This window comes from Ornithorhynchus anatinus, chromosome X3 (genome assembly GCF_004115215.2).
Source record: "Ornithorhynchus anatinus isolate Pmale09 chromosome X3, mOrnAna1.pri.v4, whole genome shotgun sequence".
NCBI classification, from domain to species: domain Eukaryota; kingdom Metazoa; phylum Chordata; class Mammalia; order Monotremata; family Ornithorhynchidae; genus Ornithorhynchus; species Ornithorhynchus anatinus.
This window is the reverse complement of record NC_041751.1, coordinates 1,611,994-1,633,690: the sequence shown is the minus strand read 5'-3', so window position 1 is coordinate 1,633,690 and position 21,697 is coordinate 1,611,994. Positions and strand designations below refer to the sequence as shown.

Genomic DNA, 21,697 nt, shown 5'->3' with positions numbered 1-21,697 from the left:
AGATCATCGATGACCTAGGGGAGGGCAGTTTCAGTGGAGTGAAGAAGGAGGCGGAAGCCAGAGTGGGGCATGGAGAGAAGTGAAGGTAGCAGGTAGAGGCAACTTGCTCAAGGAGTTCGGAGAGGAATGTTAGGAGGGGGAGATGGTAAGGAATTTAATGATTGAATAATTAATCTCCATTTTAAGAGTTTATACAGGTTATTTTGCAAACTGTATTTACATGTCTCCCTGACACTTCTAACACTCCTTCCACAGTACAATTGGAAAACTCTGTTATACAAAACCCATCCAATTAAATAGACGGTTTAAGCAGTATTATTATGGATCAAAATATATTCCAGCAGGGAAACGTAGTCAGTTTCTGACTTGCCAAACCCCGTCTCAGAAAGAATTGCTTCGAAAACCAAGTCAACATGAAAACTGTTGATCTTTTCTTAAATTCATCTCATATATCTCAGGAGATTTTTAGACAGTCTATAGCCATACCTCACCAATCTCCAAGTATCTCTTACCTTTCCCACTTACAGGGTAGGAGATACTGCTGCTTCACGTCAGATTTCCAATGAACGATAAAACACATTTTCACCAGTCGTTTGCCACAGCTCAAACTGAAAGGGACTCTTGTGAATTCTGGCGTCGACAAAACCTCACCCAGATGATCACGCAGCTTCTAATGAAGGGCATAAAAGTCCGTATTCTAATCTGGTTTGAATTTACTGAGATAATTTGCCGCCCCCAGCTCCTCCTCCTCCCCGTTCCCTACACTCAGTGGGATTGAGGCATCACAAGACCAGAGAAGTAAAGTTATTTTCTTTGCTCAAAACTTATTTCTAACGTCACTTTTTTTTTTTGTTCCTCACAGCATTACAGTGTTTCTGCCACCTCTGTACAAAAGACAACTTTACGTGTGTAACAGATGGACTCTGCTTCGCCTCAATAACCGAGACGACAGATAAAGTGATTCACAATAGCATGTGCATCGCAGAAAAGGATCTGATTCCCCGAGACAGGCCATTTGTGTGCGCACTCTCTGCCAAGGATGGCATAGTGACCAAACCGTATTGCTGTGACAGAGATCACTGCAATAAGATAGAGCTGCCCACCACAGGTATGTTGTGTGAGTATTATCCGCGATGGAGCAGAGCTTCCTTCTTGGCAGAGTGTGTGTCCGTTCTCATTGTTCATTTTAACTTAATTTTGCCTGTTAGGGGATCCAGTCGGTCAGTCTTATCTACTGAGTAGAGCACTGTATTAAGTGCTTGAGAGAGGACAATATAACAGATATATTCCCTCCCCGCAACAAGCTGAAGTTTACAGTCAGAATTCCTGGCCGGAGCCCTCTGTTGAATGTGTGAAACAGTGCGGCCGCAGACGAGCCCAGATGCTCAGCGGTGAGCACCTTTTCTACATTGAACAGAATTTTGCTCCATCCCCACCCTGTCGCTTTTCCTCTTCAGGCCCTCCTCGCGAGAAGCCGTCTCCGAACCTAGGTCCGGTGGAGTTGGCCGCTGTCATCGCTGGACCCGTCTGCTTCGTCTGCATTTCCCTCATGCTGATCTTGTACATCTGTCACAATCGTCCCACCATTCACATCCGGGTTCCCAACGAAGAAGACCCCTCCTTAGATCGCCCTTTTATCTCCGAGGGCACTACGTTAAAAGACTTAATTTACGACATGACAACATCGGGATCGGGGTCAGGTAATGCCGTTTTCTTTCATCGTCGGCGCGTCGGCTGCCGTTTTCAAGTCAACTTAATCAAGGCAGATATCTCGCAGCCCTTTATAAATAGATCGACTCCAGTGCTCGGTGTCATGTTTGATACCGTGTTCCTGTGTCTAAACGGCGTCTGGCTCAGATTTGATGTGATACATAGATCAAATGGGTGTTAGTCATTTCCTATACCCAAATGGAAATCGGATCTACTTGTGATTTTTTTTTTTATTCAGCTCCTTGGTTTCCTTTTTTTTAAAAAAAAAAAAAACTTAGACGAAGCTAGCATTTGTCTATCTTGTTGGCTTCGATAGAGGCAGACATAGCGGTTGCCAGAATCACCCCAGGAGGTCTGTGGAATAGCGTGGGTTGTTTCCTGACTGAACCGAAGAGGACTAGGCAGTCTGTATTTCCACCGGGGCACGTGGCGTGGACGCTGTTGAAAGGTTAAGGAAAAGCGGATGGGAGAGACTAGCCCCTGTGCCGCTCCCCCAAATCATCCACACCGTCTTGACCGGCTTGGTGGTTAACGGTTTCTGACCTTTCTTTTACAGTCAGAATGAGCTGTGTGTGTGTGTGTGACTCCCGATGACACCACTCTGGGTCTCCGCTGTGTGATCCCCTGGGCAGTTTCAGTTTATTTCTGCACTTAACCATACTATACCTTTTTTTTTATGGTATATAAGTGCTTACTATGGGCCAGACATTGTACTAAGTGCTGGGGTTGGTACAAGCTAATCTGGTTGGACCCAGTCCATGTCCCATGGGGGGCTCCCACTGTTAATCCTCATTTTGCAGATGAGGGAACTGAGGCATGGAAAAGTGAAGTGAGTCACACTGCAGATAAGGGGTAGAGAAGCAGTGTGGCTCAGTGGAAAGAGCACGGGCTTTGGAGCCAGAGGTCATGGGTTTGAATCCCGGCTCGGCCGCTTGTCAGCTGTGTGACTGTGGGCAAGTCACTTCACTTCTCGGTGCCTCAGTTACCTCATCTGTAAAACGGGGATGAAGACTGTGAGCCCCACGTGGGACAACCTGATTCCCCTGGGTCTACCCCAGCGCTTAGAACGGTGCTCGGCACATAGTAAGCGCTTAACAAATACCAACATTATTATTATTATTATAGAACAGGAATTAGAACCAGGTCCTTCTGACTCCAGGGCCCGGGCTCTGTCCACTTGGCCAGGTTGCTTCTCATACTTGAGTAGTCAGAATGAGCAGCAGCATGGTCTAGTGGGTAGAACGTGGGCTTGGGAGTCAGAAGGACTTGGGTTCAAATCCTGGCTCCACCACTTGTCTGCTGTGTGACTTTGGGCAAGCCATTTAACTACTTTGTGCCTCAACAACCTTATCTTTAAAGTGGGTTTTAAGACTGTGAAACTCATGTGGAACAAGGGATTATGTCCAGCTTTCATTCGTTCGGTCGTATTGAGCGCCGACGCTGTGCAGACCACTGTACTGAGCGCTTGGGAGAGTACACTATAACAATATACAGGCACATTCCCTGCCCACATTGAGCTCGTAGTCTAGAGAGCTGAGGGTACAGTCTAGATACCTGAGTATCCTGTATCTACCCCAGCGCTTAGTACGGTGTTTGGCACATAGTAAGCGCCTAACAAATACCGTTTTTTTAAAAAAGAGATCCGTTAGGGCTTGCGCGGGACTTATCGCAGAGTCACTCTAGTCTCGCTGTGCCTGGGCAGGAGAGATGACAGGAAGGGGAGAAGCCGCAGGTGATCTCCAGCTAAAGACCTAACCCCACTCCTGTGAATTTGGCCTGTGGGAAAGAGCCGGGGCCTGGGAGTCCAAGAACCCGGGGTTCTACTCCTGCCTCCGCCACTTGTCTGCTGTGTAACCTTGGGGAAGTCACTTAACTTCTCTGTGCCTCAGTTACCTCATCCGTAAAACGGAGATGAAGACCGGGAGCCGTATGTGTAACGGGGACTGTGTCCAACTAGATTTTCCTGTATCTACCTCGGCACGTGGCGCTTAACGTATACCATTCAAAACAAAACAAAAAAACAGAGGAAAAAGAATCTGAAATAGAAAATGGGGAAATGAAAAGTTTTCTCTACTCCATGTAAAAAAATCTGAATTTTTTTATTGTCTCAACAGAAAGTCAAACAGTGTCGGTATAGAGCATCTACTGGGTGTAGAGCATTTTGCTAGACATGGGGACTATTATTATTGTTTGTATTATTGTTAAGGGCTTAGTGTTGTTATTACGGCATTTATGAATCACTATTTGTGGAGCACTGCCCTAAGTGCTTCAAAAGAAGTAGAGGACGTGGGCGGTGCCTTCCTCGAGCAGTTTACAGTCAAATCAAATCTTTGCTACAGTTGGGATTGGGCCTGAAATGAAGGGGTTTAAAACTGAAGCCTCTTACTCTGCCAGTCGTCCTCCCATATCCATTTTCCGCAGGAAAGACATTAGTAGCCCAAGCTCTTTTCAGATGACGGTCGGGGAAGGCGCGGTGTGTCGCTGCTTGGCCCTTAGCGTTTGCCTGCTGAAGTCAGGGAGGGTCTGAGTGGGTTATGGCAGCAGTAATACATCACCAGGTGTGAAGTAAACCTCAACAGTGCAGACAGAGTCTCACGAGGTCAATTTGAAACCCTTCACACCCCATCAGTGGAATTTTATGATTGCAATATTTATTGACAGCCCATCGCCCCATGTATTGTAAGTCAGCTTTTGTCAGTACTCAGCATCAACAGGGTGTGAGTATGGCGAGGGGTTTATCTTTTTTTATTTTTTAATGGCATCTATTAAGCGGCTGCTCCGGGCCAGGCGCTGTACTAAGCGCTGAGGTACTTTCAGCTTAATTAGGTTGAACACAATCCCTGTCCCACCTAGGGCTCGCAGTCTTAATTCCCATTTTGTAGATGAGGCAACTAAAGCACAGAGAAGTGAAGTGACTTACCCAAGTGGCAGAGCCGGGATTAGAACCCAGGTCCTGACTCCCCGCCCCGGGCTCTTTCCCAGCCCGTGCCGCTTCTCAGTCACTTCCGATTTGTCCTCCCGGAATGCAGTTGGCTGCAGAGTTATCCTTCCCGTCCGCTTCAGTTGACGTGTGAGGATGGCCGTCTGCCCTAGAAGAGTGGATAAAGGGTTTCTGAGACCCTGTGGTCTCCCCTGCCTGCCCCAACCCTCCCCGCCCCAAATCCAAAGGTCACGGGGCAGCCTGGCTTCCTGGGAGATGCAAAGTGGCAATAGAGGCCGTTTGGATCCGAGCCCCCGCCTAATATCTCTAAAGTTTGGGGCAGCGTTTTGGGCATGTTGATCATTTATTGTAAAATCTATCGACTGATTGATCGGATAAAGTTTGGGATGGTATTCTTGGCCTGTTGATCATCCTTTTAGAAGAGGCCACTGCAGGGGAGGCCTCAAAGGGATTCAGTTCTTATTTCTTAATTTACAGCGCTGGGCTTTTTAACGGCCCTCCGAGCGTGATTAAGATTACCTCTTTTTTCAGTTCACCTTTTCATTCATTCATTCAATAGTATTGAGCGCTTACTATGTGCAGAGCACTGTACTAAGCGCTTGGAATGGACAGTTCAGCAGCAGATAGAGACAATCCCTGCCCAGTGACGGGCTCACAGTCTGAACGGGGGAGATGGACAGCCAAACAAAAACAAGACAACATCATCGAGATAATAGAATCAAGGGGATGTACACCTCATTAACAAAAATAAATAGGGTAATAAATAATATATACAAATGAGCACAGTGAGGGGAGAGGAGAGGAACAGAGGGAAAGGGGGGCTCAGTCTGGGAAGGCCTCTTGGAGGAGGTGCGCTGTCGGTAGGACAGGCTCTGGTTTTCTGTGTTTCGAGCATTCCAGAGTGCTCCACTTTTGAAAATACTATTTTAGGGCAGAGGGCCTTTTTAAACGGAAGAGTTCAGTTTTATATTTTTGTGAAAGCCTCAAACCTTGACCCATTCCTAAAGTAAGAGAGGTGATCTTAGCCCTTAAAACACCCATCAGCCACGCGTTGTCCTGTGCGTTTCTGGGGTCTCGTCTCTCAGAGGATTCATGAAGTCATGGGGTTTTTTTGTGTTTCCGTCCAACCTTGGCCAGATTGCAAAAGAGTTCATTTATGTAACTGGGCGATCCTGGTTCCTCTTAGGTTTACCCTTACTTGTTCAAAGGACAATTGCAAGGACTATCGTGTTGCAAGAAAGTATAGGGAAAGGTCGTTTTGGAGAAGTCTGGCGAGGAAAATGGCGAGGAGAAGAAGTTGCTGTGAAAATATTTTCCTCGAGAGAAGAACGGTCCTGGTTCCGTGAGGCAGAGATTTATCAGACGGTGATGTTACGTCATGAAAACATTCTGGGATTCATCGCAGCTGACAATAAAGGTTGGTGAACTTAACATTTCTGCATCCTTGCAGAAGTCAAGGCACGTGGGTGCTTAAACATTTTCCAGGGCGGCTTCCTTCTACTGATGGCAGCCTATAGTTAGGGCCCTAGGAATTCAGGCTATCATGAAGTTTGAAGGTGGCTGGCATTGCATCCCCGTCCTTGAAATCAAGCCCCAAATCTCAGTTCTTAAAGGATTTCTGAAAACATCAGCTGAAACAATCTCACATTACCAGTTCCTACTATTCTAAGTGAAGGATTGGAGAAATATATGGGACTGAAGTGTCCTTTATATTTTGTTGTATAAATTTAGGGAGACTCTCCAAAAGAACCCCTAACACCTCTCTTTCTTTTCTTTTTTTTTTTTTATGGTATTTAAGTGTGTACTATGTGTCAGACCCTGTTCTAAGCGCTGGGGTAGGCACAAGTTAATTAGGTTGGACAGAGTCTCTGTCCCGCGTATGGTTCGTAGAGTAAGTAGGAGGGAGAACAGGTATTTAATCCCCATGTTACAGTAGAAGAAACAGAAACTCAAAGAAGTGACTTGCCCGAGGTCACACAGCAAGATGTTGACAGAGCCAGGATTAGAACCCAGGTCCTCCAATTCCCAGGCCCGGGCTCTTTCCCCTAAGCCACGCTGCTCTGAAAACAATTTTTCCTTGGCTACCATCAATAAGGTCCCATAGGTCTGCAGTATTAGATGAGTTGAGGGAACTCACGATGGAGATGGAAAAATCTGAGTCTAATAATGTGCATCTAATGTCCGCAGTAACTTCTTGGAAATATCTTGTGGTACTTTGTTCAATCTGGGTCTCTGACGGATGCCCCGTTGGTCAGAGGGCCTTCCCTGTCTCATTCCTGGTGGCATCTGCTGGGGAGTGGGGACGAGGGAGAGAAGCGGTATGTCCCTGTGGCTTTATGTGGATCGTTTCTAAATTTAGTGTTAATTATCAGGGATTTTCCCTGGGGAGAAATAGGCCCTGTGTAGAAAATCCCCAGAACTTGAATTTAGACGTAGGAAACCAAACAAACAGAATCATCACAGGAAACTTGAGTCATAGATGTTTTTCCCCTCCCTGAGTTTGCTGCTCCCTGGGCCAACTGAGTAGTGATTCTGCTCCTACCACCTGGGTCTCTCCTCATTCCAGTTGGCTGCTAAATCCTGGAGGCTTGGGGAAAGCACTAGCTATCTCCCGGCCCCACCCTCTATTCCCAACTCCTACTTCAGCCAAAACCCCGGGTCCTCTCCTCTCCCCAAACTTAGCCATTCACAATTCACCGACTAGCCTCCCCACCGCTAAATTAGTCAGTCGCGAAAAACACGGAGGTGGGCTTGGAGCCAGAGGTGAGGGTGGGTGAACGGCAAATTCTCTTTGAAAGCTAGGTTAGTTTACTTGTTTTAAATATCTAGGCAAAAATCAATCAGTGGTTGAGCCCTTACTATGCGCTGAGCACTGTACTGAGCGTTTGGGAGAGTACAGTGTAACAGAGTTGGTGGAGACATTCCCTGCCCATAATGAGCTCACAGTGTAGGCGGGGGAAAGAGGAAGACAGTCCAGGATATGTTGAAAGTTAAGGTTCCTTCAAGTAGTCGAGCAAATGTAAACGGTTCTAGGAAAGTACTGGGGTTTGTTTTTTTCCAAAGAAGGGTGTGTTCATTAGATATTTATTGAGCGTTTACTTTGTGCATAGCACTGTATAAGGGCTAAGGAGAGTACAGTGTAACAATAAACAGACTCATTCCCTGTCCACAACGAGATCTTTTCAAATGTTGGCATTGATATTTGGAATAACGTGGTATTTGGAATGCTGCGTTACTGCAAATGGGACTTGTTCCTACCGTATTTATAAAGTTTCAGGGTTGCATGGCCAGTAAATAGTGGGGCTAGAAATTTTCAGACATGAGCCACTCCCCTCATCAGAGGGGCCTGAGCACATCCTCAAGGAGACATATATCCAGAGGCCTTTCCTCACCATTCATTGTCATTTATTCAGCGCTTACTGTGGGCAGAGCACTGCATTAAGCACTTGGGAGAGTACAATACAACAATAAACAGACACATTCCCTGCCCACAGGACCCTTCTGGAGGAGCCATCTTTAGGGCCTGCTTCTCATCCTGTTTCCTGTAGAAAAGGTGCAATCTAAATGAAGAGAAAATTCAGCTCGCTGTCTGGTAGCGTGTGTTCCCAGTCTCAGGATTGACAGCTCCTTTGTCAGCCTCCACGACAGCAAAACCGACACTGAAAATGTTATGTAAATCCATTGGCAGAGACTACAATATTCCTTTTTTTTTTCCCCCACTTGCAGACAATGGTACGTGGACTCAGCTCTGGTTGGTGTCAGATTATCATGAACATGGATCCCTTTTTGATTATTTAAACAGATATACCGTCACTGTGGAAGGAATGATCAAGTTAGCTCTGTCCACCGCCAGTGGACTGGCACATCTTCACATGGAGATTGTCGGTACCCAAGGTAAAAAACTTAAATCATCCAAATAGAGAGAGAGAGAGAAAGTAAAGCGTTATTGTCAGGAAATTGAAAATACCTGTTCTTCACCCAGGTAAAATGCTGTACTTTCTATCCTCCTCCCTCGTTGCCCCTTTTTCCTTTCTTCCACAAGTCCATGGACCCCGAGTCCTATCGGACCATGTGCTGTCAGCCGAGTCCCAAGCAAGAGAAGGAATCGACAGAAACTGGAGTAATTGGCCTATGCCAGGCTCTCATCTTGCCCCCATGTCCGCGCCTGCCCCCTTCCCAGCCCCCCGAGTCCGGCCTTCTTGATCGAGGACAAGCGTGAGCTTTGTTGTATCAGGTCAATGGGCCGGAACCTGAAGCGTTTAGTGGTATGATGGTTCCGCTCTCCCCTTTTCACAACGGATGTGTTTTCCCTGATTTTGCCTTTCCAAGAGCTCACTGCCCCAGGGACAGGAGCAGCGCGAGTTGAGATTCTTCCTCCAAGGGGCCTGAGTTGGGAGGGAGAAGGGTAGGTTTGGGACTTGGATGTATGTAGAAGAACTTAGCGTGGGGAAGCTTTCTTTTCAATTCTCTTCAACTTTTGGTTTTTCAGGGAAGCCAGCTATTGCCCATAGAGATTTGAAATCCAAAAACATCTTAGTCAAAAAGAATGGGACGTGCTGCATTGCCGACTTGGGATTGGCAGTAAGACACGATTCAGCCACAGATACAATCGATATTGCCCCGAACCACCGAGTGGGAACTAAAAGGTAAAACGGAGTAGGCAGCGCTGGTCCCCGCTTTATCATCGCCTGTACTCCTGTCTTTCTCCTCCCTTTACCTCTCCTTGTGTGAGTACCTGGTTTGGGGCCATCCTGCCCCTTGAGTAGCCATTTGCATTTTCCACGGTGACCCCCAGCCAAAGGATCTCATTAACCTTCTCATTGGGCCTCCATCTCGGCTATCTGGCCACCGACGTTTCGCCCGCATCCCGCCTCGGGCCTGGATCGCCCTCCCTCACGTACGACAGGCGATTACTTTCCCTCCCTTCAAAGCCTTATGGAAGGCACATCTCTTCTAAGAGGCCTTCCTGGACTAAGCCCCACTTTTCCTCTCATTCCCTTCTGCGGACTTTCTCCCTTTCCTCTCCCCCTCCTCCCCAGCCTCACAGCACTAATGTCCTTATCTGTAATTTATTTATATTAATGTATGTCTTCCCCTATAGACTTTAAGCTTGTTGTCGGCAGGGATTGTCTGTTACATCGTTGTAGTCTCCCAAACGCTTAGTACTACTGCTCGGCACACAGCGCTCAGTAAATACAACTGACGGACCGAATCCATCTTCCTACCCACAGGGCAAACTCGAAATGGATCTCCCCTCGCCAAGCTCTGCATTTTATTTTTATTATTCTTGCCAGCATTTAGCCGAGTAAGAACGTGAAGGTCATAGAAGTAGAGGAGCGGGAGGGAGGGAGAGTAGATTGGGAAGATGAGGGAACCCGCAACAGAGCCTGGAGGGACAGCCTCAGTCAGGGAGTGGGAGGCTCAGAGAAAGAGGTCATTTTTCGAAAACATTGCTCTGCACCCATCCCTGCCCTCCCCACAAACTTCCAGTGGTTGCCCGTTCGTCTCTGCATCAGGCTGAAACTCCATCAGCTCCCTCTGTTCTCCCTCCCTCCTATTTATGCATTCTCTTCTCCCATCACACCTCAAGGCTTCGCTCCCAAGTTAACGTTTTCATTGCCAAGTCTCCTTTCTTCCACCACCGATCTCCTTAGACATCCAAAGGACCAGAGCACTCTGCATCTTCATGGCCCTTCTGAACCTACATTTCTTTTTAATGCTCAAGATGCTGCTGCTGCATCCTCATCCTACCGTCCTCATCAAGTCCCAGAAATACCTTGATAGACCCTCGGACCAGAATCCGTGGTCGCTGGGGCCGCGGGGCGAGTCAGAGATGGAGCGGGGAGCATCGGGGGTGTCCCTAACGGTGAAGGAGGGTGTCCAGCTGGGCAACCAGCTCCCGGTTCATCCAAGTGTCCCCGGGCCCCTGACAGAGGCAGAATTACTCTGTCGGTAGCATCCGTTGCACGCCTTTTATTGCCAACTACTGTATTTAGAATACGGTAGAAATAGAAACGGAGATAGAACCGAGAAGCAGCGTGGACTCGTGGAAGAAGCACGGGCCCAGAAGTCGGAGCACCTGGGTTCTCATCCCGGCTCTGCCGACTGTTTACTTTTTGACCTGGGGCAAGTCACGTCACTTCTGTGCCTCAGTTTCCTCAACTGTGAAATGGGGGTTCAGGATATGTGAGCCCCAAGCAGGACAGGGGCTGTTGTCTGATCTGATTAACTTGTATTTACCACAGCGCTTAGAACAGTCCTTGATACATAGTAGACGCTTGACAGACCTTTTTTTTTTTAAAAAAAAAAAAAGCCATTCCTGCTTTATCTGTCATCTCAGCTTCTCTCCCCCCAGCTGCCACTTCAGCATTTCCACTCCATATATTTTCTTTAATATTATCAATAGCACTCATTAACATATCTTAACTAACCCATTACTTAAGCACTAATCACTGTATATCCCCCTTATCCTTTTTCCTCCTTTCTGTAATTTTTATGTCTCTCTCCCCCCTGCTAGCTAAGCTTCTCAACGGCAAGGATCAAATCTACTGATTTTACTATACTCTCCCCAACTGTTTATTACAGTGCTGTGCACACAGTAGAAGCTCAGTAGACCCTCCTGTTTTTAGCCTAGCCAGTTTCCTTGGATAAGATTGTGTGTGCCTCTCACCTTTGCATTTAAGAAGTCTGTCTTTATTTGTTTTTAATTTATCACCCTCAGTCTTCAAAAGTACTCCCTCAGCCTGGTGGTGTGGGCAGTTAGCAATTCTGTGTTTGGTTCATGCACAGCTTTCGTGAGTTTGAAGATTTCAGTCGTGCCACTTTTCAGCCTTGGACTCTTTCTGACTGGCGACTCCCTAATCTTTTCCGTCTGACCTTAAGCGGACATTGCCTCACCCCTCTGATTCTTTCAGTGCCTCCTTTCTGTAGTTTTTTTAGCTCCGTGTCCTTCCTAAGAAGCAGGAAACAAAAACTGCACATGGCATTTTAGCTGCCGCCAGAGAACTCAATAGAGTGTCAAATTCACGATTGCGGTTTTGTTTTTTAGGGCTCTGTCCGGTGGTGTCGAGCATTTTTGGCTACAGCTGCACACCGGACTGATATTTGAGCAGACATTTGGCAGTAACTCCTAGACCCCTTTCTACCGATTTTTTTTGTTTGTTTTCTTTTTTTTTTTCCCCTTCTAAAAATCAGATTCCTTTTTCAGCCAGTGTTGATTAGAACTGTTAACTATCCAGGAGTTCTCAGTCAGTCAGTCAGTGGTATATTTTGAACGCTTACTGTGTGCAGAGCACTGTGCAGAGCTTGGGAGAGTACTATACAACAATAAACACATTCCCTGTCCACAGCAAGCTTACCAATGCTACTGGGATTCATCAGCTGTTTACTCGGGAGAAAGACAGTTCCCAACAATTTTTAACATGGTGGGATTTCCTGAAATAACAGTGCTTTGTTTTATTAAATAGGTACATGGCCCCTGAAGTTCTAGATGATTCCATAAATATGAAACACTTTGAATCATTCAAACGAGCTGACATCTATGCAATGGGATTAGTGTTCTGGGAAATAGCTCGGCGATGTTCAATTGGTGGTAAATTCCTTTTTTTTTTTTTTTTTTAACCTAACTAAATGTAACCTGTATCTCAAAATGAGACCGTTAAGGAACTGCTTGTGCTTTTTGTAGCTTAAATTGTACAATTTATTTTTCATGCCTAACAAGTTACTCAATGCTACTTAGGATGTAAGATTTAAAAAAAAAATTGTCTAAATCTATGCTGGGCCATAGGTCCTTATGGCACTCGCTTCCAAGGTGAACCAATGTAGAGGAACATTAAGGGGAGGAGAAGAAAAAAACAAAATGCATGAAACAATCTTCCCTAGACCCCTTCCTTGCCCCATCCCACCTCCTTGGGATTTCTCCCTTTGTGGGGGAACAGACTCTCTATGCAGCCCATTCCTGGAATTTCGATCCCACTCCCCTAAATTGGTGCCCGCCAAGAGATAGACTGACACTTTTGCTCCCTCCCGCCTCGAGCAGTGTGTTCCTTTGGGGACTCACTCTTGGGATAAATCCCTCCCTTGGGACCATCTCTTTAAGAACACCATGCTCTGACTGGACCCAGCCATCATCTACCTAGACCCCTGACCGCAGGGTCCCCTCGTTCTGGGACCCGGCCTGATTCTCGTAAGGTCCTGAGAGCCAGTCGGACATCCCGCTCTTAGGGTCCCAGACCGAGGCCAGGAAGTTCAGGAAAGCCTCTTGACCCATTGACTGCTCTCTCCTTTGGTATTAATCGTGCGGTCGCTAAATAGTAGTCGGGCCAGGACTGAATTTTGGTCCTCCCCCGGGACTTCCTCCTCCTCTGAGTTGGTGAGTCGGTCGATTTGAGCCAAAGGTTAACGGTTGTGCTTGTTTTCAAACAATTCAGGAATCCATGAAGACTACCAGTTGCCTTACTATGACCTGGTACCTTCGGATCCCTCCGTTGAAGAGATGCGGAAGATCGTTTGTGAACAGAAGCTTCGGCCCAATATCCCCAACCGGTGGCAGAGCGGGGAAGTGAGTATGTGGGGACGAACGCGCCGTTGTTCCTCGGAAAAAAGGGGTTAAATATCTGTTCCCCCCACCCCTTAGACTGAGTTCTGCACGGGTCAGGGGCTGGGTCTCATCCGATTGCATCGTATCTCCTCCAGCACTTAGTCCGATACTTGGCACCCAGTAAGCCCCTGAGAAATGCAGTGCCTCCAGAGCTTATTACAGTGCCTGGCGCATAGTACCTACTTAATAAATACCATTAACAAGAAATAGCAATAGCACCGGCCTGGGAGTCAAGGTCATGGGTTCTGATCCCGCCTCTGCCACTCGACTGCTGTCTGACCTTGGACGAGTCACTTCACTTCTCTGGGCCTCAATTATGTCATCTTTAAAATGGGGATCCCTAAAGTCTCTAAAGTGAACCCCACCACGTAGAACATTGCCTTGTGTCCACCTGAGCTCTTAATACAGTGCCTGACACATAGTAAGTGCTTAACAAATGCCACAATTATAACCTAGCACTTAGTACAGTGCCTGGCACATAATAAGCGCTTAACAAATACCAGAGTTAATATTAGTAGTAGTATTACTATTACTGCCGGCCATTTTGTGTGTTTAGTAAGTGTAGATAGAGGCAGCACCTCTTTATCGAAGCCAGGAGTCTTTGCCCTCGTTCCCACCGAACAGCGTGGCCTATTGGGTAGAACACAGGCCTGGGAGTCAGAAGGACCTGGGTTCTAACGTTGACTCGGCCGTCTGTTTGCTGTGTGACCTCGGGCAAGTCACTTCACTTCTTTGGACCTCAGTTTCCTCGCCTGTAAAATGGGAATTAAGACTGTGAGGCCCATGTGGGACATGGGCTGTGTCCCACCTGATTATCTCCCTTGTATCTCCCCCAGCACTTAGTACAGTGCCTGGCACATAGTAAGCACTTAACAAATACCATTATTATTATCCTCAAGTTTCAAGGTTAGTTTTCCTCCAGGACCCCTAAGCAGGTTAGACGGGCTCCCAGCCTGGGAGAGTCCCAGGAGCGACTGTGGGGCTAGTGGGGTATTCTCCATCCTTGGCCTCCTGGAGGACCAGGGGGTGAGCGCCTCTAACCTGGCATGGCCGAGGAAGAAGCGCATCCCGTCAGCAGCCTGGAGGTATTGCTCTTCAGATTAGAGCCCGGTGGAAGGAAACGGAGATAATCAGCACCTGGTTAGAAAGGGGAGAGTTTTAATAGATGGCTGGGCTCCCAAGGGATTATGACCCTGGGGCAGTTGTGAGGTTTTGAAGAACACATAAGATGGTTGGGAGCAGGCGATCATTAAGCTTGACCGGAAATACAGAAGTGCAGAAGGGTATAGTCCTCTGGTTCTTTCTGTGATGCCTGGAGAGAACCTGCCACAAAAAGTCCGCGAGGATCAAGAGAGGATTTGTATAAAGTGCTCTGGAAGAAAGGTGCTGTGTGAGCTCACGGTGGGCTGGGAATGCCACTGTGGAGTGTCGTACTTTCCCAGGTGCTCAGTACAGGGCTCTGCACCCAGTAAGCGCTTGATAAATCCATTCATTCATTCATTCAATAGTATTTATTGTGCAGAGCACTATACTAAGCGCTTGGAATGAACAAGTCGGCAACAGATAGAGACAGTCCCTGCCGTTCGACGGGCTTACGGTCTAATCGGGGGAGACGGACAGACAAGAACAATTTCAACGGTCGTCGGCCTTACCCCTTCGGGCTCAGTCCGCCGTATCAGGGGGCAGAGTCACTAACTCGGTTGTCCTTCTCCCCTCTCGTTTCTAGGCCTTGCGCGTGATGGCCAAAATTATGCGGGAGTGTTGGTACGCCAATGGAGCCGCGAGGCTCACGGCTTTGCGCATCAAGAAGACTCTGTCACAGCTCAGCCAGCAGGAGGGCATAAAAATGTAAATCCTCGGATTCCAGCCGGCGAACGTTTTACAGCTCCAGAGCGGTCCCGGGCTCTTTTCTCGGAAGGCTCGGTGGCACCACCGCACCGAGGGAAGAGAAAGCTACAGCCAGCTTTCGAAACTTCAAAAGAACGCCCACTTGCCAACCCCGGGATTTCTGCGGGCGCAGCCGACGGCTGGGTGGGTCCTCTCCGTGCACTATGGACACCTCTTTCCCAGGACAATTTACAGAACGGTGTAGACTCTAGCTTTATTTTTATTAACATGAGACTTGTTTTTAAAATGTTTATTGCTGGTCTTAACTTTAGTTAATGGCTGAAAATCCGAAGATCCTTTTTTCAAGATAGTCTAGCGGGTTCACTAAATTATACAGTGCATTACTGTTGGTTTTTTCGAGACGCGACTTCCTCTCGGTCAGTACATTCTGAGTGTTCCGATTCAGAGTTTGAATGTGCCGCAGGAGAGACCTTTCCGGATCTTACCCCATCTTGAAAACTCTTATCTCGAGTCGAAACGTCGACCTCATGCGGTAGTGAGAACGTAATTTATGCAATTATATTTTGGATACTGTTATTGTTCCTCCATTTATTTGATACATGACATGCCTTCGAAAGAATTACTACACCAGTAAGTGCCACTCTGTGTCTTTCTAATGCAAATTAGTGTATAAAAAGCTCGTCGTTTCAACTTGATAGTAGTCGAATTCAAAGGTCCTCTTAGTTAAAAGAAGGAATTTGCACCTTTTTTATTTTTGGCCTTCTCAGAATTCCTTTCAGACCACTGTGGAAACTAAGTAGCGTATCCATTCAGTTCGTGTTACGGTCACGTGATGACGATAAGTACGTTGCACGATTGAGTTTTAATCATGATTTCTAGTAAGAATTATATTTTATGAAGCGCGCTCTTTAAATGCTCAGAGTAAGTTGTTAACGTCAAGGTAGTAGTCGGAAATGTAAGTTCTAGGGAGCCTGATTCTTCTGGGGCCTCAGGTCAACCCCCGGTAGCAGGCCAGCCCTCGTTATGGCCTGAAAAGAGTTAAGGCTTCTCCTAAAGTGCCACCTTCAGATCGGGAATCCCTGACAGCCTGGGAAGAATCAGACTCTCCCGGGAGAACTACTGGCTGGAAGCACCAATTTTTATTTTATTTTTTGTCGGGGAGGAGGGGACGGAGAAGCGCGTATTTTGCTCTCTTTTCCTCTGAGCAAAGAACAGTGTTACTTGGTGGGGAGGTGGGCGGGCGGGGGTGCGTGGAGCATGAACTAAGTGGAAGTGAGTGTCACGCTCCTTGGGGTAAGAACGAGGCAAGGAGTCGGGGTGCGAGTCGTTTGTGTACCTAGAACCCAGGCGTCGGAGTTCCCGGGCCGCCCCCCGTTACCGAGGAACGTCGAGTGGCCGAACGGCGGCTCTCTGCCCGCCAGAAAGCTGCCGGCCGGGTCCGGCCCCGGCCCTGCGCGGCTGGTAGGTGGTGGGTCCATCTGTCTAAGGAATGAGCTGAAGCGGTTCCCGACACGTGCCCTGGTGGCAGGAAGGGACACCCGCCGGCCGACCAGGCGGGTTATCCCCCCGCTGCCTCTGACGCACCCTGGAAGGGCAGTGGAGCGACGATGGTGTGGCGGTTGCCCCGGGACCCGAGGAAAGGGTAGCCGTTAAGGCCACCCTCCCTTCAGAGAGGACGTTAGCCCGTTGCCCCGGAGTGGGATTTTACAAAACTCGGTTCCTCATCCGGAGCAGAAACACCACCAGTCCCGAGGAAGGCGTCGAGTCACTCCTGGGCTTGGCCGTGGGCGGACGCTCCAAAGCCAAACTGGGGACACAGAGGCAGGGATCGTCTTGTACTCTCCCAAGCGCTCAGCACAGCGCCCTGCACGGTGAACGCCCGATAAATACTATTAATTGATGGGCGGAATGGGGCTTAGGGATGTTCCGCAAGCAGAAGCTTTCTGCGCTTTATTTCTAATGCTGGAGATTCTTTCAGGGCTGTGGGAGTTTTCTTTTTCTTTCTTTTTTTTTTTTTTTTTTTACAACTTTCAGAGTCATTTTTATCACTGTGACCTTGTTCTCACCAACAAAAATGCCTCTTCCAGCGACTTTGAAGTTAGGGTTGCTATCGAGGCGGGGGGAATGAACCCACGTAAAAATAAACCTTGCAACATTGGGCTGGGGAGGGGAGAGATAGGAGACGGATAGGTGAGCGGTAGACCTGCTGACCGTCGCCCGAGTTGCTCACAGAACAGCCTGAATTAGTGCTTCGGGAATTTTGCAAACCCCAAGGCTGATGTTCAGTCACGTTTGCTCTCGAACCAAAGTGATATTGGAGCAAAGTGTGACATCCCATAGAGCATTTTCAGTTCAGCTGCAGAAGCTGAGCATGGGGAGGCAAAGGGATTCGAAACCAGCAGGCTCCAGGCCTTCCCTCCAGCCTGGCCCTAACTCGAGGTGGTTTTTTGTTTTCTCTTTCTCATCGCAGTTCCCGGGATCTCATCTCTCCTGTGACTGAGACCGCGATTCATTGCCTTAGCTGTTAACCGTGGCCTGTTTAGTCGTCGTTTCTCTCTGTTACTGCGTCAGAGATTTGGATGTTTTTGGTTTTTTTAATGTGAGATTTAGAACCTCACCAGATCCGCTTTAGGGTATCCTGGGGGGACCGGGGCATTCTGACCCTCGAATCCTTGTCGATCATTTGAAGGATGTGCTGAAGTTTCTATTCTGACCCCCCATGGCGTGATTCTGGGGATTTTATGGGACGTGTGCACATGCGCGAGATTCTGCGCCTTCAGCAGATGGCATGTTTCTCTCTGGAAGCTTGATTTCAGCTCAGACTGTTCGTGTCCAGGCAGATCTCAATCCATTTGAGAAATCGCAGTTCGGACCAGTAAGCCTCTCGTTCGGTTCTTATTTGGGCCGACGCGTAGACCGGAGCTCTTGTCGGGGGCCCGTGTGTGGTTTATTGAGCCGAAGATGAGCGAGTGTGAGATGTTGACAGTAACTGTAGGTGGGCCCAGCCGGCCCCGGGGGAAGTGACTTGGATCCGTTCGGTTGGGCATTCGGACCTGCCCCGTGGAAGCGTCCAACTTGAGCGGGTCAACTCGTACCTCGAGAGCTTCGCCCCTGGGCGTACTAAAATGGCTGCGGAAGGTCTCAGGCCGCCTTGCGCACCGGCCTCCATCTTAAATATGCCCACTGGGTCGCCCTGGCAGGGTAACCCAGATCCGGTCTCCGCGGGCTCTAGTCCCCACGAGGTCTGGAGAGGCCGGACGTCCCGTGGCCGCGACTGGGGTGGGGGAAGGTCATTCGGTGGACGCTGCAGCCCCCTAAGCTCAGACGGCACAGCAACGGTTGCATTTCCGTTGCGTTTCCTGCAACGGGCTCCGGTTGAATTCGCCGGCGGTGGCTGCGGCACGGTGAGGAGGCAGAGGCCTGAGGTGCCCCGCCGCCGCCCTCACCCCAGTTGGAGGAGTTCCCCGTCCGCCTTGGCCCTCCCCACTGCCCATTGCAAGAACTGAAAATGGAAGGGGGTGGCCGGGGGCTCGGTGCTCTTTCGATTCCAGTTCGGCTGAGAGGCAAAATCATTATCCTGCCCAGTTGGGAGAGAGAGGCGTGAGGGCTGGTTCGGGGTTGAAAACCAACAGTACTGCCCTGGTACGCCAAGCTTCGCCGGGATCTTGGAGATGGCTGGGCAGGCGGCCTCCTGCCCCGGATAGAACCACCTCCCCGCTGCGAGAAGAAAATCCCCTTCTTCATCTCGGCCGGGACTGGCCGCCTCGGGGTTGGCTCTGAGGGTGCAGAAAAGCTAGCGCGTCGATGATCGTCAATCTTTAATAAGATCTGTAAATCAAGTGCCATGACAGATTGTTTTTTTAACTATTCCCTTTCTTTCAATGTGCCATTGAACCGACTCCGAGGGTGTCTGGAATAACTCCGTACGGAAAAGAAAAAGCTTCAGTTTGTCTATTGCTTTAAACTTAAATTACCTCTCAAACGACCAAGGTACATTTACCTCATCGTGTACATAATGTTTGATATCTGTCAGAGTATTCTCCAGGTTTGCGGTTGTGTTTCTATCCCAAATGGACATTACATCGCTAAATTTACAACTTCAATGGTACTGTCTGTTTCTATCGTGCCCAGATATGACACTGTCTATACTTTCTATTTTCTGTATTTTATTGTATTTTTGCAAGTCGTTTGCTGCTTTGTCAGTGTAGCGTTTGCCCTTCCAGAGTCAATTTTACAGTTTTGAGTGATACATTTGAGAAGCCTGTACAGATGAGTTTTTTCTTTTATATAAAATCCTTAGAGAACTGTGCATTTCCCCATGAGTTTCTGAAAATGATGTACTATTGTATTTTGTAGAACATACACTACAATGGAGTGTAAATAGAAAGTAGAAGAGTGATGCTTACGTTAAGTGCTAACACTACAGTAGAAGGGTTAAAGCAATGCAATAAATTTACTTTTTTTCAAAAGTATCATCAGCACTACTTTTTTAAGGTGTTCCTTGGGTCCGTAGGGCGTCAGGAGGGGCTGCTCGAATGGGGAGTCGTCAGTGGGTCTGGGAAGCGTGTGCGAGCACAACCGCAAGCACGCGGTAGGCGACAGAGTCGGTGTATCGAGGCTTACGTTTCCGTCACTGTACCGAACAGTTAGCCGCGGGCTAAGGTGGCCGACGGAAGGCCTCGGCCCGGTCAGGGACTGCCTCTCGGTGGAGGCATCTCCTTAGCGGGGTTTTGAAGGAGGGGGGCGAGGTTTCGGCGGACCGGAGGCGTCCCACGGGGCTTCCCCGTCCGGCGACTGAGCTGAAAACGGGGCGCTGTCGCCCAAGCAGCGGGTCGGAGCCGACGTTTTGAGACCCGGGGCGACGGAGAGACAGAACAGAGGCCCGCTGGGGAGACGGCGACAGCGGACGGGCCGGCCAGAGGGGCTGCCCTCTTCGAGACCGAGCAGCCGCAGGCGGCGAGGCCCCGGACTGCGGGCGGCCCACCACGGGCTTCACACATCCCGCGGTCCCTCCGCTAGCCGGAGACCGGGAAGACGACAGACAAGGGCAGGAAACCTTCAGACAGCTGCTCCGTGGCGAGCCGACGTGGGGAACCATAAAAGGGAGGACAGAAGAAACTCACCCGAGGCAAAGTGAAGGAAACGACGGTTCCCCTGACACCATCTTGTCTACTGAAGCGCTCTCCTCTTCCCCACTGGGAGCGGAGAAGCAGGTCCGTGTGGCAGAGAAGCGGCTCCGTGTGGAAGGCCTCCCATTCGGATGAAAAATAGGTTAATGCTGTTTGTTTTGCCGGTAACCTAGGTAAGGGGAAGCAGTGTGGTCTAGTGGAAAGAGCAAGGGCTTGGGAGTCGGAGGACCTGGGTTCTAATCCCAGCTGTGCTCCTTGTCTGCTGTGTGACCTAGGCCAACTCACTTAATCTTCTCTGTGCCTCAGTTACCTCATCTGTAAAATGGGGATTAAGACCGACCCCCAAGTGAGACAGGGACTGTGTCTAACCCGATTATCTTGTACCTCTCCCCGGCGCTCAGTACAGTGCCTGGCACATAGGAAGTGCTTAACAAATACCTTTTTTAAATTCACATCCCTAATTTATTTATATTAACGTCTGCCTCCCCTTCTAGACTATAAGCTCATTGTGGACAGGAAGCGTGTTACTAACTCTGTTATTTTGTATGCTCCCAAGCACCGGGTATAGGGCTCCGCACCCAGTAAGCGTTCAGTAAATACAATCGATTGATTTCCGGCTTCCGGGTCCTCCCAGGAACCAAGTCGGTGAAGACAGGGAGTGCTGGTGGCAGGGTGACCTGGGCAGTTTGCGCTGGCTGGAACTCCGTCCAGGTGAGATAGCGGCGAGCGAGGTGGTGTGAGTATCCTCTCTTATTCCTTCCCTGCCCCTCCAGGGGGGTTCTGCCTGGGGGAATAATAATAATGTTGGTATTTAAGCGCTTACTATGTGCCGAGCACCGCGGTGGGGGCCGGGAATGAAACCACCCAGCCTCTCCCCACTGTCCTGCTCTCGGCAGGTCCTGCCCCGCGAGGGGCTGCCGGCAGATTCCTGAGGGGATCGTGCATTCACTCAATCGTATCGACCGAGTGCTTACTGTGTGCAGAGCATCGTACTAAGCACTTGGGAGAGGATACTGTAACAATAAACACATCCCCTGCAAACAGCGAGCCTGTGAGCCAGAGGGGCAGACGGACATGAATAGAAATAGATGACAGATATAGACATAAGTGACGTGGGACCGGGAGGGCGGATGAATCAAGGGAGCGAGTCGAGGTGACGCGGAAGGGAGAGGGAGAAGAGGAAAGGTGGGCGCAGTCAGGGAAGGCCTCTTGGAGGAGATGGGCCTTCAGTAAGGTTTGGAAGGCGGGGAGGGTCTTTGTCGGATTTGTCGGACGTGGGCAAGGGGTCCGCGGCGAGATAGACGAGATGGAGGTACAGTGAGAAGGTTGGCATTAGAAGAGCAAAGTGTGCAGGCTGGATTGTAGTAGGAGAGTAGCAAGGTGAAGGTTAAAATCTAGGGCAAAGCTCTATAAAAACTGGGGGCAAGAATCACATCTACCATAGTAAGCGCTGGATAAATAAAATTGATG

At 49.0% G+C, this 21,697-nt stretch overlaps 1 protein-coding gene across 2 annotated transcripts in view; it reads left to right on the top strand.

Moving 5' to 3' along the window:
• Window positions 1–19,570, top strand: part of TGFBR1 (transforming growth factor beta receptor 1) — a 33,168-nt gene extending 13,598 nt beyond the window's left edge. The window contains exons 2-10 of one of the 2 annotated variants that reach the window (XR_003755661.2): window positions 863–1,108; window positions 1,458–1,700; window positions 5,838–6,068; window positions 8,378–8,545; window positions 9,141–9,297; window positions 12,118–12,242; window positions 13,081–13,211; window positions 14,977–15,728; window positions 17,569–19,570. Coding sequence is in view for 1 of the 2 variants with exons in the window: in XM_029053835.2 (XP_028909668.1) it covers window positions 863–1,108; window positions 1,458–1,700; window positions 5,838–6,068; window positions 8,378–8,545; window positions 9,141–9,297; window positions 12,118–12,242; window positions 13,081–13,211; window positions 14,977–15,102 (1,427 nt within the window). In the remaining variant the exon portion in view is untranslated. Of the gene's footprint in view, window positions 1–862; window positions 1,109–1,457; window positions 1,701–5,837; window positions 6,069–8,377; window positions 8,546–9,140; window positions 9,298–12,117; window positions 12,243–13,080; window positions 13,212–14,976 lie in introns of both variants that reach the window. The other variant, XM_029053835.2, reaches the window with a different exon arrangement.
• The last annotated feature ends 2,127 nt before the right edge of the window (window positions 19,571–21,697 follow it).